General features: G+C 30.4%; 4 protein-coding genes and 1 long non-coding RNA gene across 10 annotated transcripts in view; 2 read left to right on the top strand and 3 right to left on the bottom strand.

Moving 5' to 3' along the window:
• Positions 1 to 214: 214 nt before the first annotated feature.
• Positions 215 to 2,888, bottom strand: LOC145190299 (uncharacterized). The gene is made up of 3 exons (XM_090090588.1): positions 2,121 to 2,888; positions 1,587 to 1,972; positions 215 to 933 (listed from the first exon to the last, which is right to left on the bottom strand). The coding sequence occupies exons 1-3, from the start codon at positions 2,259 to 2,261 to the stop codon at positions 879 to 881; spliced, it is 582 nt and encodes a 193-aa protein (XP_089946714.1). The 5' UTR covers positions 2,262 to 2,888; the 3' UTR covers positions 215 to 878.
• A 454-nt stretch (positions 2,889 to 3,342) lies between these two features.
• LOC149887315 (uncharacterized) lies at positions 3,343 to 11,714 on the top strand. Of its 2 annotated transcripts, none has more exons than XR_016453386.1 (2): positions 3,343 to 3,472; positions 9,675 to 11,714. It is a non-coding gene; the product is annotated as an uncharacterized LOC149887315 (long non-coding RNA). The 2 variants fall into 2 exon arrangements; XR_016453385.1 differs by lacking the exon at positions 3,343 to 3,472 and adding an exon at positions 8,862 to 8,952 and having other exon boundaries at positions 9,675 to 11,147.
• LOC145189865 (uncharacterized) lies at positions 5,208 to 9,211 on the bottom strand. The gene is made up of 5 exons (XM_080066551.2): positions 8,620 to 9,211; positions 8,353 to 8,434; positions 8,049 to 8,075; positions 6,619 to 7,914; positions 5,208 to 6,546 (listed from the first exon to the last, which is right to left on the bottom strand). Exons 2-5 carry the CDS (start codon positions 8,396 to 8,398, stop codon positions 5,609 to 5,611), a joined length of 2,307 nt encoding a protein of 768 aa, XP_079922677.2. The 5' UTR covers positions 8,399 to 8,434; positions 8,620 to 9,211; the 3' UTR covers positions 5,208 to 5,608.
• Positions 11,715 to 12,420: 706 nt separating the features above from the next.
• The window catches only part of LOC145189853 (uncharacterized), a 23,068-nt gene continuing 12,954 nt past the window's right edge, over positions 12,421 to 22,534 (bottom strand). For 2 of the 5 annotated variants that reach the window (XM_090090206.1, XM_090090207.1), the window contains 7 exons: positions 19,712 to 19,876; positions 19,522 to 19,624; positions 13,979 to 14,034; positions 13,714 to 13,878; positions 13,560 to 13,629; positions 13,003 to 13,165; positions 12,421 to 12,920 (listed from right to left, as the gene is read on the bottom strand). In XM_090090206.1, the coding sequence (XP_089946332.1) occupies positions 12,783 to 12,920; positions 13,003 to 13,165; positions 13,560 to 13,629; positions 13,714 to 13,878; positions 13,979 to 14,034; positions 19,522 to 19,624; positions 19,712 to 19,876 (860 nt within the window). In that variant the 3' untranslated portion in view covers positions 12,421 to 12,782. Of the gene's footprint in view, positions 12,921 to 13,002; positions 13,166 to 13,559; positions 13,630 to 13,713; positions 13,879 to 13,978; positions 14,035 to 19,521; positions 19,625 to 19,711; positions 19,877 to 20,213; positions 20,370 to 21,242; positions 21,355 to 22,534 lie in introns of those variants that run through there. The other 3 variants (XR_016453298.1, XM_090090208.1, XM_090090209.1) reach the window with 3 other exon arrangements.
• LOC145189854 (uncharacterized) overlaps positions 21,398 to 22,534 on the top strand; it is a 1,327-nt gene continuing 190 nt past the window's right edge. Inside the window, exons 1-2 of the mRNA XM_080066539.2 lie at positions 21,398 to 21,486; positions 21,738 to 22,534. The exon at positions 21,738 to 22,534 is cut by the window's right edge and continues 190 nt beyond it. Coding sequence (XP_079922665.2) covers positions 21,769 to 22,534 — 766 coding nt within the window. The 5' untranslated portion in view covers positions 21,398 to 21,486; positions 21,738 to 21,768. The remainder of the gene's footprint in view (positions 21,487 to 21,737) is intronic.

The following is a 22,534-nucleotide window of genomic DNA, read 5'->3' as shown; positions in this document are numbered from 1 at the left end:
CAGGTTGCTTTACTATAAATATTATCTTATTATTGGTGTTTTCTTAGTGATGGAAATTTCTTTGATCGAGTATTAAGATTTAATAGTTATCATGGGAATTAGAAAATGATATGATGAGAGTTCAAACATATTAGATATATTAGAAATGTATGTGAGATTTTTTTATAAATATTACTAAAAAAACAGTAGAGCATAAATAGCCACAATTAAAGCAGCAGTACATTATAAAAATACTTAAAATAATGATAAAAAATATAATAATAGTTATGTAATAATAATTATAATAACAATAAGATTTACAAATTCATTAAAATATCTATTATGATGATGAGCATAACTGTTACACTTCGGTTGTTTGTTGTTCTGAAGTTTTTCGAACTATCGTAAAAGTTTTGTACAGAAACCGAAAATGTATCGATTGGCATATTCGAGAAGTGTTTATAGTTTTAAAAATAGAAATTATTAACAATAAAAAGTATTGCAAAAAAATAAAATTTCAGATAAAGAAAACTATTGTAACTTTTATGCTAAATGTTACATTAAATATGCTTCAAATTTATGTTTTAAATTCATGATAATGTTCATAATTGTAAAATACTCCATTTGTACATAATGTTCATAGCAGTAAAATGTCTTATTTCGTATAAAACAAAAGAACTTGTTAAAAATTTGACTGCAGCACTAACAGTTTATTAATTAAATTTGATTTATCTTTATTCATATCTGTTATCTTTGGGTTCACTTTTTACTGACGCTGGAGATGATACCGTTAATCATGATGCTCCAAACCAGTTTAAATCAAACTTCAGTTAAACATATTTCCACAAATTGACCATATCGTTGGTAATTCTGCTTCGTTCCCTAAGAAATCTCAGTTTTTAGGAGATCTTTGCACACCGACCGAAATTTTGTGAACGCCAATCGGTTAAAATGCTAAAAACAACAACGAGCAATATAAAGAATAGTAAAAAAGAGCAATATAATGAACAATATAATGAGCAATGTAATAAAGAGAATAAATAAATCCTTATAATTAAACTAAGGTTTTGTTAGATTTTTCATGCCTAAATTTTTTATTGCTTTTTCATAACAATCTTCTTTACTTTATTTTTCTATTTTTCTTTTATATTACAACATTTTAAATTAATTTTACGTTAGTTCTTCGAACCACTTTATTTTGCTTGTTACGTACTTTTAAAACTCCGACACCAAAAAACTTTACAAAGAAAACGAAACACAATTATTCATTTGAGAGTTGCTTTAACATTATTGTAATCAGTTCCGTTTGCAATCATCTTAAACAAGCTGAAGCTTCGAAAAATTCGCTCAATAACTGATGAAAATATTTGGAATTAACTTGTTGCATAAGATAACAAGTGAAATGATAACTAAGAAACCCAGCAAACATTTAGTCTAAAAAAAAGACGTCTTAAATATGTCTTTTAGACGTATTAGACGTTTTTTCTAAAAGACTTCTTTTTTAGACTCGATGTTTGCTGGGAAGTAGCAGGCTGTCACTAAACTAAAGAATTGCCCTTGAACCATTTTTCAAATTAAAAAAAAAAACTCGTATGAAAGATTCTTACTTTGTTATAGAAGATGAACTTATATTTGACTGTTTGCAAGTGTAACCATTTGGACATGGGCAATAGCTCGACATATAGCGCTTGCGATCAGAAGCGTGAAGGTTACATAAATCACCATCCTCTAGCATTTGTTTGCAAATCGATTGTCCTTTTTGGTGGATACAACAAAAACCGTATTCACAATCTCTATCTTTTTTACAAAACGCTCCTTTTTTAGCTAGTTCCTTTACCCTTTTGCATCGACCACTAACACATTCGTATCCACGACAACACATTTTATTTCGACGACACATTTCGGATGCTTTGCGACAGTTTATACAAATTGCCTCGTGGCGGCTACAAAACTGAGTTCCGAGACACTGTCGATCTTTACTGCATTCAGGTGCCTAAAAGTAATTGAAATACACTCAATATAAAAAGTACCGAAAAATATCTTTCAAAATTTAAAATTAAAAAAAAAAAAAAAAAACATCTTTTGGTCAGCCAAAAAAAAAAAAAAATTACTTCCAAGAAATCCAAATTTTTTATTTTTACCTGTTTTGTTATTAAAAAGTTGACTTTGTCATTTTTGTTCAAAGGGAATATTCTTACAACGTCTAACCAGCTTGCACATTTAACCACGTAGCAAAAAAATACCAAGCTTGCAATCTGGTAGCTTCTGAACGCCACTGCCATTTTACTAAGAGTTCGAGGCTAGATGTAAAATTATAATTCGGCAAGATATAAAAAACGGACGTTTGTCTACGAACGCAGCGCTACTCGCAAATGTAAATAATTTCAAACTTCTATTATCTTGTATTCATTCTTTATTATATGAACTCAAGGCAAACTAAAAAACACGTCCGTTATAATAGAAGGGGAAGGAAAATTTATTCAAAATGGGAGGGATAACGGCAACATACACTGGGACCATATTAATTCAGTCTATACAACTTTTAATCTTTTACGTTTACTTAAAGTCTATATTAGCGTTGTGAAGACTTCTTTAAAAGGTTCTCCGGTCTTTTTTTATTGATAGAACGCAAAGATATAGACATCGGCAGGAGGTTTTTTGTATGAAGAAGATACGGTAACGTATCTAGGCAACAAAGCAAGTTTTCGCTATGGGCAAAACTTAAAATTCAATATAAATTAAGAACGCGCACGACGGGTGTTGTTAAACTCAGCACAAAGGCGTATTAATCATAACAAACATAGTTTCGTGGATTAGTTTTTAAAAGTTGAGGATAATTGCATATACCAGCATTGTGCATGCCCTATTTACTTAACGGTATACCGTTTTTGCGCATGCAAAGGAGGCCATGACTTTCAATGTAAATGTCAATCTTCCTTTTTTATCTTTATTTGCGAGTTTCCTTAAGAAAACATTGGATTAATTAGTGCTAATCTGAAAGGACGTCTTTATCTACGTTTATTAGCGGATTGGAGGAAAAAAAAAAAAGGTTATAATTAGAATAATTAAAGTCATTTTTAAATGACAACGAATTAAAATTAAGAGAGCTTTGTATAAAACGATTTTAAAAATATACAGCGCTGGATTATAGAGATTGTGCAAACTAAAGATATTTAAAACTCATCAGCTGTGAAACTTTTTTTTTTGGTTAACAAAATTAAATAAACAAATTATAAAATAATACGAAAACAACTATTGCGTAGTTTATAAAAAGTATTAGTCAAAAAGTCAAAACAATAAACAAAAAAAAAAAAAAAAAAAAAAAAAAAAGAATTAAACAACGCAAAATGATAAAAACAATTTTTTTAACAGCATCGTAAAGGACAGCTACAACACTTACGACAGCTACAACAAGAGAAGTAATAACTATAATAATGGCGCTTGAGTGTTAATTGTTAAATGCTAACAAAACGGTCGTGTGGAACTGTCAAAGGTTTGTGACAGCAATCAAATTTGTACCGCTTTTTAAGAATGTCGTAAATTATTTTTATAAATCCCATAGGAACATAATTGGAACTTAGATATTTTGTCGCATTAGGTGATTCGTTATGAATTTTAGTTTTTTATACCTATTTTGTTCGATTCTTCATTTCGTGTGTAAATAGTAACAGTAAGTATTTATCTTTATAAGAAAAGTTTTTTCTAAGTATAAATTACATTTCTTATATTTCTATCGAATTTTAATATTATGAGGTCTACTGGTCAAATTATGCGTACTTAAATAATTGTGCGAAATATTGCTTCCGTTGAGGAGGTGCTAGGGTTATTGATTTATTGTTGCTTTATATTAAAACTGTGACGTATACAGCTCGTAGAGCGAAGATATTAGTAAATTCCGAAATACACAATACGTTTTCGTAAGTTCGGATTTGCATACAAAATGTTAACAACTTTAGCATAACATTACTTGTCTGAAGTTTATTACCAAATTTTAGAATTTAAAACTGGTATAATTCATAAAAAATTCCCCGTGATAATTAAAATGGTCAATCAATTAGGAATGTTTTTTGCGAAGAGATCGGCAAGTGTTGATGCAATCTTCAAAGGTTTTTACAGCTGAAAATTTTTTAACGTAAACGTTTTTCAAAAAAGCAATCTTTAATAAGTATTCTCGCGTTGTTTTTTTTTAACAACTTCGGCATGTTGAACTAAACAGTTATTTTACAGCAGACAAGTTTGCTGTGAAAACTTTGATAAATTCTTAGATTATTGAAGAAAATTTTGTTTTTAACAAAAAAAAGAACAGTTTGTAATATACTTTTATATACTCATAAATATAAAGCTCATAAAAATTATGAATTATTTCGGAATTATCGCGAGGTTAGAATTATTTTGTTCTATCTCCAATTTTAAAAGTTGGGAGAAAATGATTTATTAATTTTAGTAATAATAACTTTTAAAATACGCTTTATTTTATAATTTTTTTTCTAAATAATTTGCTTAAACATAAATTGATTAAAGCATAAGTTATTATTTCTTTAAAAATAAAAGCTAAAACTTTAAACAATTTTTACTTTTTGAAAAATCAAAAACTTTCTCCCAACATTTAAACTTGGAGATAGAACAAAATAATTCTAACCTCGCGTTATTTCAAAAAAAAAAAAAAAAAAAAAAAAAAAAATCGTGACCGCCAAATTTGGAAAATCTAAAAAGGCATGTTGTTACAAATTTGGCGCTCCAATATATTTTTTTGTCTGAAAGTTCTCGTTTGGTATAGGAGGTTCTCAACTGCTTCCACGAAGAAAAGCCCAAAATAAATGCTATAAATAGTATTGTGCTCTCCATTGTAAACAATATCTAGAAAAAACTTTAGAACAATCTCTTTAAAAAATATCACCGACTTTTGAACTTTGAAATTGAAAAAATTTGTTGGTTTTAATCAATTTTCTCTAAATTTATAAACTTGGTTTCTTTAATGTAAAAAAGACACGAATAAGGAAAAGCATAATTAGTTCAATTTTAAGTAAATTAATTCTGCATATTTTAAAAACTAATTGTATTTTTCCAAATGGTCAAAATGGTAGCTTCAATTATCATTTAGCGATTTTTTGTTAAGAAATTTTTTTGTTTTAACAAACAATTCTGCTGCGCATGTTTGATGTAGAAAAATTTCACTGCATGAGATTTTTTGTCATGTGGAGAACGCTCTTAAAAAAAAAACAAAGCCATAAAACGAGCGGTTTTTATATTTACATCAAATATAAATGCTAAAATCATGAAAACTAGTAAAAGCTCGATTCCAACGATTTCAAGCTTCAATCTCGGTTGATTCTTTACCACCACTGCAGATGGTTAACCCACTTTATATTATGTACTTGACTGAATGCTAATCTCTTTCGTATACATTTATTATTTGATTTGTGAGCTTTGTAAATCAAACCCGATTTTATTCTCATCATGTCATCTCATCATGTGTAAAAAGATTTGCATACTAAGTTTTCTTCAAGCTCTCATACTTGCTAATTTATCCCGTTGCGCATGCTTGGAATTTTTTTTGATTTACGACAACAAGAAGCCATTGTGAAGATAACGAAAGGTTTTTACTCTTCTAAGTTGTTTCCATTTAACATTACCAATCATTATCAAAAGAAGCTTGATCATAGAAGGGCGAAACGTAATTGTCGCGTTTAGGCCTTAAAATAACGTTTTTCTTAAACATATGGGTATTATAGCTGTTGCTAAAAGAGTTACGGTCATTAGCTTCATACGGCATATCCCATCGAGGGATAGCTTGGCGCATATAAGCTCCTCCTTCTGCGACACCCATTGCACCTAATGCTACGTTTAGGTACGAATCGTCTCTACTAGTATGGGTCCGGGTGTTGCCTGTAATTTCTTCGTTTTGTTCATAACCGTGTACTCCCATTTGATCGTAACCAACCTCTTGACTAAAACTTTCTTTTATTCCCTGTTCAGGAATGCTTGTAATTCCTGCACCACCACCATTTAGCAACTCAGAATTGTCTATATCATTCATACTTGGATGCCTTTCATATTCCGTACCTATTGTAGAATCTCCATCATTTGAGATACCTTGATCAGCTCCGCCGGGATTAGAATAAGGATCTGGTCCAGGAGATATATCAGCTCCTCCAAAATCGGACATATCTTGACCATCATTTTTTGAAGAATCTTTGAGCAGGTCGATTGAACCAAATTTATTTATAGCACCATCTTTGTCAGTAAGTGCTTTCGAAAAACTTTCATCAGTTGATGCTAGTTTTTCCATTACTTCCTTATCAAGACCAACAGCAGCAGCAGCTTGTTCCATTCTAGCCTCAGACACAGGCTGTGGCTGATCTAACCCTGCGCTTTCTTTTTCAGAAAAGATTTTAGGAAGCTGATCTTGAATGATTGGATCTTCTTTCAAAGGGGCCATATCTGGATTTACTGATTTTTCAATAAGTGAGGGGTCTTGGGGGTCCTTTGGCAAGCTACCATCATCACCAAATTGATTACTAATATCTTGAGGTAAGGTGATCGGCTGCTCTGGTGCAACATCACCACCTAAAAGCATAATCTATAAAATTAGCGCCAAATAATATTACAGTTACATACTAAAAATAAATTTATGCTTACCTCCAGCGTTGAGTTTATCTGTAAGACTATCTAGTAGTCCTCCTACATCATGCTGACCACTGAGAGGTTTGAAATTCTTCATAGTCTCCATTTTCATGGGTGATAGATCTGAAGATTGATCATCTGTTTTTAATACTGGAATTTTCGGACGATCTGGTCCAGCTGCTATTTCCGCATAAGGATCAGGAGCTTCCTTTGGCTCCTGCTTGGTCACATTTATTTTTTCATTTGTTAAATTTTTATTTTTTTCAGATGAAGTGAGATTTACAGCACCGTTTTTTGTGCTATCTTTATTCAAAGAGTACTTAGAGGAGGAGGATGAGGAAGACGAGGAGGAAGACGAGGAGGAGGATGAGGAAGAGGGCAACGCTCTGTCAATTAAATTATCAATTTTTTTTTCTTTGGAAACAGATTTTTTGTCAAATGTTTTATGAAGATTAGGATCCAAGGCCTCGGCAAAACTGATTTTAAGTTTGGTTTTTTCTTCCGCAGCCTTTGATGATTCAAGTATTGAGCTGGAATGTCCTATCTTTTTGTTTCCTGTTATCAGGCTCACATCATCAATTAGTTTTGACAAGCTCCAGAGTGGAGAATTTTTTAGAGTTCTTAAGTTTGGTTTTCTTGTTGATGTTCTTTTATCGTTTGGATCGACATCTTTGAAAATGTGGCTTAATGAATCTGATGGAAGAAATTTTTTGTTGCTAAGTAGCTCAGGAGTTTCCGCGTTGTTATTTACATGATCTAAGTGTATATCTTTATCGACAAGTTTCGATGATATAACATCAGCAGATGTTTGTCGAGAGGTAGCAACTTTGTCGTTGTCATTGCTCAGATTTACAGTTTCTTTATTAGAGTCGGACAATGAAAACCTTTTTAACGATGAATCAGTGCTTTCTGATACATGTTTATTGTCTTTATATAGAGAATTCACTGAAGGCATAAATTTTTTTGATATTAACCTTTTTGTATCTAATAAAACTGTAGTGTTTGATTTGAACTCGTTGAGCAGGGAGCTTTCGCTTGGTAATATACCTGCTCGCTTTGCAGTAAATAAAGACATCGCATTTTTGGCTTTGTTACTTATCTCATCTAACGTTATATCTGGTGTGCGTCTCTTTGATGACAATGCACCAACTGATGATTCTACGATGAGACTCTCACCTTTACTTTGATTTTCACATTCATCGTCAATAGAGCGTCTTATTCCTTTGAATACTTCATCGAGATCTGTTATTACGTGATATTTGGGTCGCTTTAGTATAGAATTGCGCATATGAAGGGCTGTCCTCCCACAACCTGTACCAAAAACACTCATAAAATATTTTTTCAGTCTTCAATAGAAAATGTTACTTTTAAAAAATATCAAACCCCTGAAAAACTACTCTACATGAATTAAAAAGCATTTATGAAAAAAAAAAATATTAGAATACCTCTCTTAACCAATGAAACTTCTAAAACTGAAAAAGAACAAGAACCCTTTTCAGCAAGAACCTTTGTTTAGAATACGCAAACAAACAAAAATGTAAACAAAGCCCGTTACTTGGTTAAAGCCATTTCTAAGTAAACTTAAAATTCATACAGCAAAAAACTACTGTTGCGAACGTACTCCGAACAAAAATCGTGCAGTTGTTTTACATAAAACAAACAAATTTTAAACGAAAATAAATAAAAAATAACAACAAAAAAAACAAAAACAAAAACAAAAAAGAAAAGCAAGAAGTAACTAATACTTACGCGATATTAGTAAAAGAAAGAAGACGGTCCGTTGACGGAACGTCATTAGCTCAATGATTCGTGCAAACCATCAACACAAACACTAAAAATCAGTTACAATCCTTATCATAGCTTACAAATTAAAGAAATTCGGATGTTAGTTAAGAATGTCTATTACTCTCAGACTTTCTCGAAAAAGAAAACGCGTAAACGGTGTTACTCAAAATTCTCCCAAAAGCTATAATTTTTTACACACTTATAAAATATTTCCTACAATGATTAACAAACCTTTATTCCAACAAAGTTCTTCTGAGAATCAGAATTCAGCTATTTTGATGGGTTTTCAATTTAGCTTATATTTAATGATAAAAATAGTTTATATAAAGTATAATAAATATTTATAATATTCAGAAATATATTAAACTTTCCTTTTCTTTGCATAAGTCGCATCGAAAATTGTATTCTAACGTCATTTGAGCGGTTTGAAAAACAAAATCTATCGATTCAACTATTATTATGTTTGTTCAGTCATCTGGAACATATCGTTTTAATTGCTCTTATGCGTTTATAAAGCGTGCGCAACTCATTTCAAGGTGTGGTTTCTTCTTTCAAAATTTTAAGGTAACGCTATTTGCTTAGACTTCGAATAAATGAAAGCCGTAAGTTATTCAATAAATGACATTTGAAACATTATTGAGAAGACAGCCACATAAAAAAATAACAAACGCATGTTCTTATGGTACTTTATGTAAGCTTTATGTATAGTTTAAGCTTGTTATCTATTCAAAGCAAAACAACCAACAAATGGAAGTCTATTCCCCAATTTGGTAGTAGTTGACTCTCAGCTTTTATCAGATCCAGTCTCTAAAATAAGGTCCGATACATAATTTAGAGTAATTATATCAACATAAATTTCCATTAAAGTTCTACGTTTTACTGTTTTCTTTACGAATCAAATAATTAAAATTAAAATAACGTTAAGCAGGAAAACTTAATATGGTTAAAACTAAGATTTAAGATTAAAAAAGAGAATATAGAATAAACGTGTAGCATTTCTAGAACATACAAGTGCAAGTAATTGCTCTTATTGTAATTAATCTCAATAGTTAATTTTTTTTTTTTTGGCTGACTGAGTTAAACGATGCACGTGATTTTTTCATGTAAATTTACATGAAAAACATAAACTCTGGCCACTAAAAAAAGACATCATTTAAATGTACAAGGAAAATACAAAAATTAAAAGTGTATAAATTTGAAACATTTTCCCATGTTCTGTATTATTGTAGAGGTTCTTCGTGAATTTTAGGAGAGCTTTTTCGCTTAAAGGCTGTTTTTTTTTTCAGGAATCTACAATGACCTTGAAATCAATATGAGATTGAGTTTTGCTTAGACATGAAAAATCAAACACAAAGATTTAAAAGCTATTCCGTTTGTGCTACAATTGTGGTACCCATTTCTCCAGACGTTACTTTAACAAAATTTAATGGCAATTTTAAAAAATGTTTGATATGTGTATATACATTTAGCTGTTTTTTTACATCGTACTCACTCATAAATTGTTTATTTAGCATAAAAATGAAGCTATTTTGAAGCTGTCGAATAACTTATTTCAACAACTGATCGTGTTCAAGTCGGAACCGTTTTTGATCAAGTTGCATCTAGGGTAAGTTTGCATGAGATAATCTCCCTTCAGAAAGAATCACGTGAAAAACACGTGTTTTCCAAAATTTTAAAATAGTTATTTATCTTAACGAAATTCGAAAATTCTGAAAATCTTCTCCACAAATAAAACAAAAACCAATCGCTTTTCTTCCTCTTACTTTTCTATGCCAATATATTTTTGTTAATCGCAACGTTTCTTGAATCAGGCTCATTTTTGTTTTCTTTATTCTTCGTTGACTTTATTTCTATTGATGAGTTAGTGTCCACGGAACACTATTCTTTAGCTTATTATTGGAACAAAAGTTAAAACATTTAATTGTTGTTTTATTTGGTTTAATAAGCGCGCCCGCTTCTTATTCACGAATTTCTTTACTTTCTTGTGTAACTATTGTAGGAAGCTCCTCTTGATTATAGATGTTTAACGAAGTAGTGGGTAAAGATTGAAAATTATCATTAAAATTCATGCCTGTTGCATGGCCAAACACCGGTAAAAAAACGTTAAAACTTAACCATAAAAACCATTCAAAACAATATCCGGTTAATTCTCCTTTCTTCAAGCAATCGCTCATCCGCCCACTTTTAAATATTATCCGAGAAGTAATGAATTTACCCGCAGTATTCATACAAAATACACCAGTTGTGGTCAAACTTCTTTCACTATTTGTAAGTACACCGACTTAGCAGTGAACTTGTATTTATCTAATATGAATTGATATTTATAAAAAAATCCGTAAATTAATTCTTTGTTAAAAGCCCTAGTCCTAACTGTTGATGTTGCTTCTAGAGTTCGCAGAGATAAACAAGGATGATTTTTCATGAATTTATAGTACCATTTTTTCCCTAAAAATTTTTTTTTTCTATTGAAGCGGCAATGTAATTTTTATTTATCTAGCTTGATTCTGAATTGACAACTTGTTCAACCAATTCCTTTTCCTTATTTAAAGTGATACCTTTGGGTCTTCCAAATTTTACATTCTTACTTATCCTTTAAAATGACACCGTAACGTTGGCTTAGGGATGTTAAACTGTCTTTGAGATTCTTTGAATACAATAACTCCTTTCGATGATTTGGTTAATGCCTCTTCCCTGTCTTCTTGTTTTTTTATTTACTATAACTACGCTTTGACAGCTATGACATAATTATGACCTAAAAAGAAGAATGAAAGCAACGTCAACTGAGAGTAGGTAAAAACAAGAAGGACTTTTTTAAATCGTACCCAGATTTAGGAATCTGGGTACGATACAAGCTAATTTATAGTAAACATAACCTAACATATAATAAAATGAATAGGATTTCGTGTAAATTACACTGATTTCACATTCAGATTTTTACGTAAAATTACACTGAATTTATATTCAGTTAAGAACATTTTCACAACTTTATCAGTGATTAACTTGCAAGAAACACTACACACACAGAAAACTATATAAAAAAATTACAATAAACTTAGTTGCGGTGAGGATTTGTAACGAGGTTGGTTTACAACAGGCAAGAATTCTCCAAAGAACTTTGACACTTGAGTTGTGATTGTTTATGCAGATGTATCCATAGTTCCTCCAAAGTTCAAGAAGTACGACTTAAGCAATGGTACGACTTGAGCAACCCTATCAGTTGTTAACAAAAACATGTTACAAATTTTTTCTTCTATACTTGTGTATTTGTGAAAATTAACTAAATAATTGACCTTATTGATATGATTGACATTGACAAACAAAACAAACGTGTTTGCTTATTTAAATTATATATATGTATTAAAAAAAAAAAAAAAAAAAAAAAAAAAAAAAAAAGCACGGTTTCATTAATGAAGAAACTGCTACTGTGCTGAACTACGGGAATGAAGAATGCCAGAAACTGCTACTGTACTGAACTACGGGAATGAAGAATGCCAGAAACTGCTACTGTACTGAACTACGGGAATGAAGAATGCCAGAAACTGCTACTGTACTGAACTACGGGAATGAAGAATGCCAGAAACTGCTACTGTACTGAACTACGGGAATGAAGAATGCCAGAAACTGCTACTGTACTGAACTACGGGAATGAAGAATGCCAGAAACTGCTACTGTACTGAACTACGGGAATCAAACCCATCAACAATTAAGCAGGCGACGGCAATATAATAAGTATGGAGAGTGAATAAATATAGAAAAAGAGGAAAATTAACAACTGGGAGAACGACAAAATTACGTGGTGATTCTGTTTTCTCTTAAACTCACAAAGATTCTTTGAAAAAAACACCAACTAAAACCAAAAAAACATACAGAAACCAGTAGATAAAATTTTAGGCTTTTCTTTTGGCAGTATGAAGGCGGCCAAATCCTTCAGAAACACAAATGCATTAAAAAGGTTAATGTGAATGCAAAAACTGATAAAAAAAATCGATCAAAAGAACCCTTTGAACCCAACAGCAAGAAAAACGTATTAAAAAAAACATAAGCTAATAGTTACTGATTAAGAATTCACAGTTTAATATAAAAGTAATTACAAAATATTTTATTATTTTTTATAAAATTAGTAGTAGAAAAAATGTGTATTACAGCATTAGAATTATAGATTGTCATTTAATTCACCGTAGAAATATTCAATTTGGCACATGGCTTTTGTATCACAACCGGATTTCGCAGATTTCCAAATAATTATCTTAGATATGAAATCTTAGAAAAGATATCTGGGTATTAAACGGCATAACAGTAAGCAGCCAAAAATGTAGAACGAATCGCAGCAAGAATGTTGGAGGTGTAGCTACATAAGTCTATAAAAACGTTTTCAATTCCTAGAAAAGAAACGTTCACAGGGTGCTTTCAGTAAGAATAAAATAACATCGATCACAAACTCGAACAGGCTCACTGTATCCAATCTCAAGCAGTGGACACTTTCTTTGGGTACAAGTACCACAGAAAATCCCCCCACATTTACGACAATGATGCTAAAAGAAATAATATTTTATTGCAATTTCGTAAGCATTTTATTACGGAAAATAAAACTAAAAAATCATTTTTGTGAATTACCCTTCGTCGCACAGTCGTAAAGCGTTGCTTGCACGCCATGCAGCTTTTGGTTTCTTGATCGTGCACCCACGCTCGAATGACACAAGCTGCAGTGTGATACGCTCCACATGCAATACTTTGCACCTGTTTGTATGCTAATGATTCAACTAGAGTCGGAACAGGCCTTAAAAGTAACAGAAAAACAGTAATTTAACAAAGAAAAATAAAATTAATACACAGGTGATTCCCATGAGAAATACAATGCACAGATGATTCCTACGATAAACATAATACGCCGACAAATCCCATGATTTTCGCAAGAAAATACATGCAACACTCATTTTAATAAAAGGTTTTTTACAGAACAATTTTAATTTTTGAATATACAACACCAACTTTTGTAAATCTCTATTTATCAGAAGTGTAATCAGCATCTCGAACAAAATCTATGTTTATCAGAAGTCTATTAGATCAGCATCTCGAACAAAATCGTCAATCCATTGAGATTATTGTTAAAATTTAAAAGGATGATTTATCTGCAATATAAACAAACAGTATTAATTTATCTTTAAAATTACCTGTCTTGATGATTGCCGTGCCCCAAACGACCTCTAGATCCACTTCCCCAAGTATATAAACTTCCTGATTCTATGTAATGATAAAACAATTACAAAAATCAATTTTAAAAAAATAATCCAAATTGATTTTCACAAAAGAAAAAAAATTAGGTACCCGTAACTGCAGCAGTATGATCTATACCACAGTCAATACGAACAACCTTAGCATTATTTGGCATAGACAAAGCGCACGGATTGGTTAAATAGGACGACGTTTGATTCACTGTTAAGCCTAATTGACCTGATTGACCGTTTCCAAAAACGTAAAGAACACCTGTGCCTATTTAAAAAAAAAAAAAATCACGATAAAAACCTTTTGATTATTTTTAAATTAAAAAAAAAAAATCTATAATATATAAAATGAAAGTTAAAAAACATACATGATAAAGCAACAGTGTGACTTCCACCACATTTGATATCTTGGATTTCTTCATTCCTTAACGAAACACAAAAAAATTTACTTAAAAGAAGTTTAAAAAAAAATTTTTTTTCATTTACAACATATTCAAGGAATTTGCAATTCGTTTGACTTAAATCACGGTGGAGTTTATAGCTAGAATTGGGGGAAGCATCACAATTCTGAGTTTAACAATTTATCATAGTTACAGTAAAAAAATATGATATTTATTTTTGATAATATTTTGGTTCGCAATTACGAATCGGCCAAAAAATCAGAATTAAGAAAAAATAATTTACTCAAAAAAGTTGTAGCAATTGCAGAAAATTGCTTGCAAACAGGATACAACATGAGCTGCATAGTTTGTTCTTCGTAAGTTTTACAAAGAAAAGCTAATCACGTACTCTAATACTATGTGCGAGACTTCATTGATGAAAATTCGTACATAAGTTCCAAATGAATATCTTGCTTCCCTTAGAAAATCTGACAGAGACAACCATTTTGATCATTTTTCTTTTGGTTTTAGGTTTGGCTGAATTGCTAATGTTGCTGAAATAGCACAGCACACTTTAACTCAATACAAAATACAAAAACTGAAACTTAAAATTTGATTGCACCAGGTTGCTAAAACATTTTATCTTTGGAATATTACCCAACTTTTCTTATGGCTAAATTATTTTTCATCCTGTCAACATGCGTTAATGTTGAAGAATATTTAAGAAATCGTTAAGAAATCGTCGAGACTTTTTTTTTTCTTTGTTGTTTTAGATGTTCCAAGGAGATTCCCGAGAAAATTAAAACTGAGAATTCCCGATATCCCGGAATTCCCGATATCCCGGAATATATTTGTGTCAAGGAATCCTGATAAAGTTTTTAAACTTTCCCGCAAAATCTTTGAAACTTCATAGCTTTTTCTGGCAAAAAGTGGCATTTGATTTTTTTTTTAAACCAACTTCTGAATTTTGATTAAATCTTATTGCAACGACTTTAAAAAAAAAACAAAAGTAACATTAAATTGCATTCAAATATTGTAATCATTTTGACCCCCAAAAAAACTACGAAGCAAAATGGGAAAACTGTCCTAAACTATTATTATGCAAAAGCGATTCTACAGTTTGATCGAAGAAAAATATATATTACTCCGCAAAGAGAATGGTAAGATGAGCCACCAAGTAAAAAATATTGCATTCAGTCAATTTTTTGATTCTACGATAAAGAGAACAAAATCGGGTGAAAGGGTTGGCTCGTTTTGCTGCTGTAGATTATTTTTTATAAAAGGAATAACAAAATCTGATTTAATTCGTGAATTGCTTCGAGGAAAAGAGTACCTAACTCCCAAAAGCTCAAACAGACCTCATGAATCTTACATGTAATTATTGCAAAGAAATAGTAGGAAAAAAAAAAAAAAAAAAAAAAGATGAATATTCAAAATATATAAGAGTATTCATGAATCTTTTTTTTGAATGGAGAACTTTTTAATCTTGATTTAGAAAGAATGAAAGAATCGTTTAAGTCAAATGATCGTCTTGAACTAGTGAATAAAAATTTAAACTTGTTTAATGTATAGTTGTCCACTGATGCAATTAGGTATGTCATCATAAGACTTATTGATGTACAAAATTAGGCGCTATGTATTATTGCATTTTAGTTTTTATCTGATACAACATACTTTAATGAATTTTATTTTCGTTCTAAAGAACCATGGTTTTGCTGTCAAAAATGCAGATCTTGGTGTCATTTTAGTTTTTATCTGATACAACATACTTTAATGAATTTTATTTTCGTTCTAAAGAACCATGGTTTTGCTGTCAAAAATGCAGATCTTGGTGTCATTGTTTATGTACAGGCATAGATAGAAGAAAAAAAATTTATGTGAACTATGCTTATAGACCATATATTTAACTTTATGCTATGTAATATGATGTTGCGTTTTCATTAACAAAAAACCGAAAAAAACTCTTGTTTGTCTAATTTATATATATTAAAATTCTGAGAATCATTACTATTCTGCGTGTCAAAGGAGTCGAGACGAATGTCAGAGGGAATGTCAGAGGGAATCGAGACGAATGTCAAAGATAATTTTATAAGTTTTCAGGTTGTGAATCGGTGAAGCGTTAAAGTTAAGTAATCTAATCTTTTCAGTGATCACAATGAGGATGAAGTTGTTGAGCAAGATCCTAAATCTTCCTGAAGGTTTTTGGTTAGACAAATAGTTTTAGCTTTTTAAAGATCACCTTTAAAAATAGGCACTTTAAAGCATTATTCCAAAGATGTATTTGGGCGAGAGCTAGCACTAATTTCGGATTAAAAAACTCCCTACAATTCAGTGTTGGCCATGATTTATTAAAACTAAAAAAGCAGTTGCTGAAAAAAAATTTTTTTTGTGGATTTTATATTGTGGATTGTGTCTGATGATGAACTTAAAGTGATTGAGAATTTAGCAAAAATGTCTTAGATCCTAAAAGAAGGGAAGCTACAATAATGACAGCTGAAGTCACATGGTTAAAGAACTTGATGTTCAAGAAAATACTTTTTTTTTGCAAAAAAATCTCAAAAATGCTGTGATTAAAAAAAAAAAAAAATGCTTATAGAAGGAAAATCTTTTTGGTTTAAGATTTTTAGATAATTCAAGTTCCTTGCAAAATGAATTGGGTGATGACTTCATAAGCCATCTAAAGCTGCACTAGTAAACTTAATTTCTTTGTTATCTAAAACGGCAATAGTAAACCTAGCAAAAAAAAAAATCTAATAGGATTTTTTTCGATGATGACAAAATAGTAACAGAAGTAGATGTTGATGATAAAAATAGCAATATACTACAGATGAGCCATTTGAATCTTGTGCTGAACGATTTAAAAAGTGTGTCAAAAAAAAAAACAACAAAAAAGATTGAATTTTATTGCAATAACTCAACCCCCGGCATAAAGAATTTAATTTGCTACTCACAAAAGATCTTATAACTTGGAAATGCTTTATAATGCCTTTTTGAATATTTTTCCATCTACAGTATTGTGAAAAATTTATAAACCACCAAAAAAACAAATCATAATTTATTTTTATTTTTAAATTTTTATTTAACTGAATATATTTTTCTGGTAAAAATAATAATAATAATAATAATAAATTTTAGAAAATAGACAAACAATATAAAAAAAAATAATAATGATAAAAACTTTTAAACAAATAAAAAAAATGTATTTAAAGTTTTATAGGTAATTTTTATTTAAAAAAAAATTTTGAAAAAGTTAAGAACCAGAAAACAAAAAACAGTAACTTTTACCTTGTACCGCGTAATTCTACCATCAATTTTTTAGCACTCATTTATATGATTTGGCATTGAATCTATTAAATTCTCTAAAATATGTTTGGGAACATTTCCAAGTATTGCTGGTAAAATATTGCGTAACACTTCAAGGCTCCTTGGCGCTTTCTTGGCAATCTCTTTATCAAGCCAACTCCAAAAATTTTCAATGCAATTTAGATCTGGGCTATTTGGTGGCCGACTTTTTTTGAAGACTACCTGCGAATCATAATTCGGTTTTTTCGGTTATCAACCTCGATATTCATCTCATCACTGAACATTACTGTCCTCCATTTTTGTTTAGTTCTTTGACGCTTTCACAAAATTGTTTTCGCTTTTTTAAGCTGTTCTAAAAACGCGACTTACCAAACAACATATGTTTGGTAAGTCGCAGTTTTAAAACAGCTTTTTTCCATAACGCATTGTTAGCTAATAGTTTCCTACGCACAAGTGATGTCGATGCTTGACTTCCATTTGAAAGCTTCCACTCCCTTCTAAGTTCATTCGACGGCATGGTTCGATTTTTCAACGCCAACCTGATTAAAAGGCAATCATTATTGGGTGTCGTCAAATGCGGTCTTCCAGAACGATGGCGATCAACGTAAGAATTCGTCTCTTTGAATCTTTTGATGATTGTTAGCACCGAACTATGTGATCGCTTTATTATTTTTCCAATTTCATGAGCGGATTTACCTTCCTGGTGAAAATGACCACTTTTATACGATCTTCGTAGGTAATAGCTTTTCTGCTCATTTTTTTCAAAATAAAAGAATTTTTTGTTTGGAATTAAATACTTTTATTGGTTTTTTGGTAATGACTCAGGTCATTAATAAAATATTTAAACAAAAAAGGTAAAAATAAATTAAAAAAGACGTTTCCGCCGCATTTAGCACAAAAAATTCTTTGTGTTTCTTAACTTTTTCACAATAAAAATTAAGAAAAAAAATAACACATAATATTTAATCCTTATTTTTAAAGGTTCTATTAATTAATTTTCAAAAAAAAAATCTTCTTTTTTCTCATGTTCTATTTAATGTGAAAAAAAAGAGTATTTTTTTTATCTTTAGAATAAAAATTAAACTTATTTGAAAAAAATATTTTTTTTTATTTAGTGGTTATTAACTTTTTCACAATACTGTAGTGTTGACACTAAAAGAGCATTTAGCTCAACTGGGTTTTTTTTCCGAAATTCAGAACTAGTTTGACAAACTGTCATTTAGGTGCAATAGTTTTCTTAAAAAGCTACTTTTTTGCCACAAATATAACTTTAAAATTTCAGTTATGATACATATAAATACTTTAACTAGTTAAGTTTTACTAGTATCATAAGAAATAGAGATCAATCATGAAAATTTAAAAAAGTATATCAGTACTCTCTTTATAAGAAACTTTCCGGGAATGGAAACAGCCCAGGAATTCGCGCCCCCTATTTAAGACACGATTGCCTGTATAAATGTTTATAAATTCTGTTTAATTATATATTAAGTGATCAAAAGAGGAAGAAGAGGAAAACCTCACAACCGTTATATTTTTTCATCATGTAGGCAAGATGACGTGCTTAAATTACTTAAAACTCGAACTTCAGTTTTTGATATAATCAGTGTCATTTTACATTTCTAAGTTTTTCTCTATTTGCTATTCATTTTACATTTCTAAGTTTTTCTCTATTTGCTTATTTAGTAAAGAAAGCGTGAACGAACTGTAAAAACTTTGGTTTTCAGGACCAAAGGTCAACTACCACTCAGGTTTATTGTAACACACCTTAATAATGCTGCAAACGGCCATCAAAAAACTCCTTTGGGCCAAATGTTACCGAGTTTATTTTTTTATAATCTGGGTGAAACGTTACAATATTAATATGTATGACATTTCTATATAATAATTCAAAGTGGCTTTTATAGTTTTTCTAAAATCTGTTCTAATTTGCTAACAAAATCACTTAAGACGTTTCGCATTTTCGTAATTCATAATTAAAATTTTAGGCCGACTCGTAATTGTGACCAATATTTCAGGGAAACCTTTTTTAATTTCATTTTAACCTTTTTTTGGCTAATTTTTAACCCATACGAACGAGCTTTATCTAAAATTGCCTATTGGGAATAATTACGACGCTTTCCGGAACTTTACGTTACGTTAAGAAGAATCAGTTTATGCTAATAATCTAAACCCAACAACAAATTAACATAATTTGTTTTTACGATCCTAACCATCACCAATAGTTTTACCAAAATGTAGATGGTGCTTCATAGGGAACATTGCGTGTTTCTTGATCACCTGTTCCAAGTTGACCGAATTCATTAGAGCCCCATAGCCACACATCTCCGTTTACTTAACATAAAACAAAAAACGCACAAAATACTTTTACTAAGAGATGTTAAAAAATATGTATCAAAAAAAAATCCAGCAACTACTTACTAGTAACAGCGCCGACGTGTCTCGAACCACATGATATTTTATTGATGCATACGCCTTTCAAATGTTTAATGAGATATGGTTCTTCAATATCATTAAAATGACCTGCACCCAGTTGTCCACAATCATTTTTACCAAAAGAAAAGAGCTCACCCTCAGAACTTAATGCTAAGTTAAAAATTCAAATTGTTATAAAGCAACGTGTTTGCCTTCATGTGTATATCTGTAAAAATTGCAGCTGTATGTTACGCAACTCACATATTTTTATTATTTTATTAATCACGTCAACCACATATATATATTTTTTTTATTTCTATAAACATGTCAACTTTTTTTATGCTGGTCAATAAGAAGAACGAAAAGACAGACTTCTAAAAACATGGTCTGATTTGAAATGTTTGCGAACATTTATTTTGAGGTGCAAATGTCGGTAATTCAGTAAAATGACTGAGCAAATATTTGGTGCTGGATTTTATAGGAAGTCATAGAAGACAAAATTCTATTATTTACATAAAATCTTTCCTGCTTTGAACACTTATATGTTATATAAAGTCATAGTAAAAAAAATCTTTTTGAATGATTAAACCCTTTGCGGTGTAACAGTCTCAGCGTTAATATCAAGTCCGACGTCGAGTTGAGCTCGACAGAGCAGGGTGCTTAACTATAATAAAGAGATAACCCTTAGTAAAAAATATAAACAATAAAGGGTGTTTAATAAATAACAAATAAGGGTGTTTCTTCATTTAAGAAATTGATTCCAAATAAGTCAATCAACACGGAAGACTCGAATACCAGTAAACAGTTATGTATTTACAGAAATTTTTTGAATTTCTCAAATATGGACGAGGATTCCAAAAATATTTGATTTTTATCTGAGTCAACCTCGATTAAAATTATCGGATTAAAAAAAACAACAACCAAACATTTTTTTTTCTCATTCATCTACATCCTGTATTCTGCTGAGAGATTTTTTTCTTTTCAAAAAGCTTTTTAACATAATTATTGAATTACTATCATTTTTCTAATTACGAGTCTAATTTTGCTCAAAACGCTTGCTTTAAAATCCTACAAAAAAAAACAACGCTTTCTCACAAATTAAACATGACTTTTTCTTATACCGTCATCTTTGTAATGGTAAGATGTCGTACGAGTTAAAACTAAGTTAAGCAAAAACAAGTTACGCGACCGACCAATCATCAAAAAGGTCACTAAGGAGCATTTAAGTGTCAACCATTCAATGAAACCATTCAATGAAAAGATCATTAACATAACGGGTATAATCTTTAATCTTTTTATCAAACCACAATAAACAACAATTGAAAGAACTTCATTGAAAAACTATTTCACATCGTTTCAATTTACTTTAGAAATTAAAACTTTAAAGTTAACTCTTGGGTCTTGTTGTAAAAAAAAAAAACGATAATATAAAAAAAAAAACTGTTGAAATGTTTTTTGACAAACAAACAAACACTATATTTGTTTTCATAATGGACAATACATACTTTCAAAAATTACTTTTAATATCCATGGTTTTCTGACGTGTTTTCTTAACCTTAAGTATATATAAGTATAAAAATAAAGCTTTGATATTTAAACCATGTTGAAACTTGTCGGTAAACAAGGCGGCTAATCTTCAGATGTTTAAACTATATTAATGAGGATAAAGATGAAGAAATATAAAGCTGCACATACTAAATGGAGTTGCATCAAAATTTACAGCGGCGGAAAAAAAAAGTTTGGGAGACTTACATATACACTTATTAATTACAGAATGCCAGGTGGTTTTTCATTTTAGAACTTTTAATTGTAAAAGAATTGACATTTGATAAAATAGACAATTAAAATTTTTATTTGGTGATATTATCAATCATATCGTATTCACAACTTCACTCTTTTATTACATTTTAGCAAGTTTAAAATTTAAAAATATTTTTAATTATTTCTGATAGAAAATTTTTTAAACTTTTATGTTAGCATTTTTTGTAAGTAAAAGTAATATGCAAATATTTTATACAATTTTTTTCTTAAGATAAATAACAATAAAAAACAAGAAAAAAAAAATGGAAGATCGAGCTGAAAGGTTTAACATCCAAGAAGAAATCCGTTTAAATGTTCTTGTTACTGCGTACGAGAAACAAAGACAAGATTTCTTAAGAAATACAGAGAATGCCCAAAGGCACCTAGCCCTAAAATTTCAACAAAAATTTGCAAAAGAGATAGGCAAAAAAAATGAACAACTTTACTTAAGGAGAGAAAAAATGAAGTCTATGGGGAACATACCAGTATTGTCAAATAGTTATGAAAAACAATCATACTTAGAAACAAAATACGATTCTATGAAGACACTTGTCAGATCTCCTATACATCTTAGAAGATGCATTTCGACACAACTGTTAATACCACAAATCAGTCAAAACCGGATTACTAAGACGCCAGTATTCACTACCTGCAGTTTGCCCAATGAAGTAGGCCCTTACAATAAAAGTCAGCTTGCTGAAGAATTGCAACAACCAACTCACAATAGAGTTTTGGAGAATTTAGATGGCGAAAAAACACTAACAAAAAGCAAAAGTGACAGTTCACTACCAAAGTTATTTAATCAAGCAAAAAAAAGAAATATAATCGTGAAAAAAAGCAGCATTCAAAATAATGATACAAATGACGAAAATGATTTGAGCGAAAATAAGAAAATCAGAAACACTGCAGAAAAGTTATACAATTGGAGAAAGAGTTCACTTAGAAACAGCTCCAGTGATGAATATGATTTCCTTAAGGCCAAGATTCATGAAGAAAAAATGGAGCGCTTTTTTGAAAGTATTAAGAAAC

This window comes from Hydra viridissima, unplaced genomic scaffold (genome assembly GCF_058129835.1).
Source record: "Hydra viridissima isolate aposymbiotic clone 2 unplaced genomic scaffold, HvirCarnegie_v1 scaffold_6, whole genome shotgun sequence".
Lineage (NCBI taxonomy): Eukaryota > Metazoa > Cnidaria > Hydrozoa > Anthoathecata > Hydridae > Hydra > Hydra viridissima.
This window is presented reverse-complemented; position numbering and strand designations above follow the sequence as displayed.

Excerpts from the sequence above, each read along its gene's own strand:
- LOC145190299 (XM_090090588.1), bottom strand. The coding sequence starts at position 2,261 with ATGGCAGTGGCGTTCAGAAGCTACCAGATTGCAAGCTTGGTATTTTTT. Across the intron at positions 1,973-2,120 it reads ACTTTTTAATAACAAAACAG|GCACCTGAATGCAGTAAAGA; the intron begins GTAAAAATAAAA and ends AATTACTTTTAG. Across the intron at positions 934-1,586 it reads AGTTCATCTTCTATAACAAA|CATTTTAACCGATTGGCGTT; the intron begins GTAAGAATCTTT and ends TGTTGTTTTTAG.
- LOC145189865 (XM_080066551.2), bottom strand. The coding sequence starts at position 8,398 with ATGACGTTCCGTCAACGGACCGTCTTCTTTCTTTTACTAATATCGC. Across the intron at positions 8,076-8,352 it reads CTTTCTTTTACTAATATCGC|TTTTAGAAGTTTCATTGGTT; the intron begins GTAAGTATTAGT and ends GTTCTTTTTCAG. Across the intron at positions 7,915-8,048 it reads AGTTTCATTGGTTAAGAGAG|GTTGTGGGAGGACAGCCCTT; the intron begins GTATTCTAATAT and ends TTTTTGGTACAG.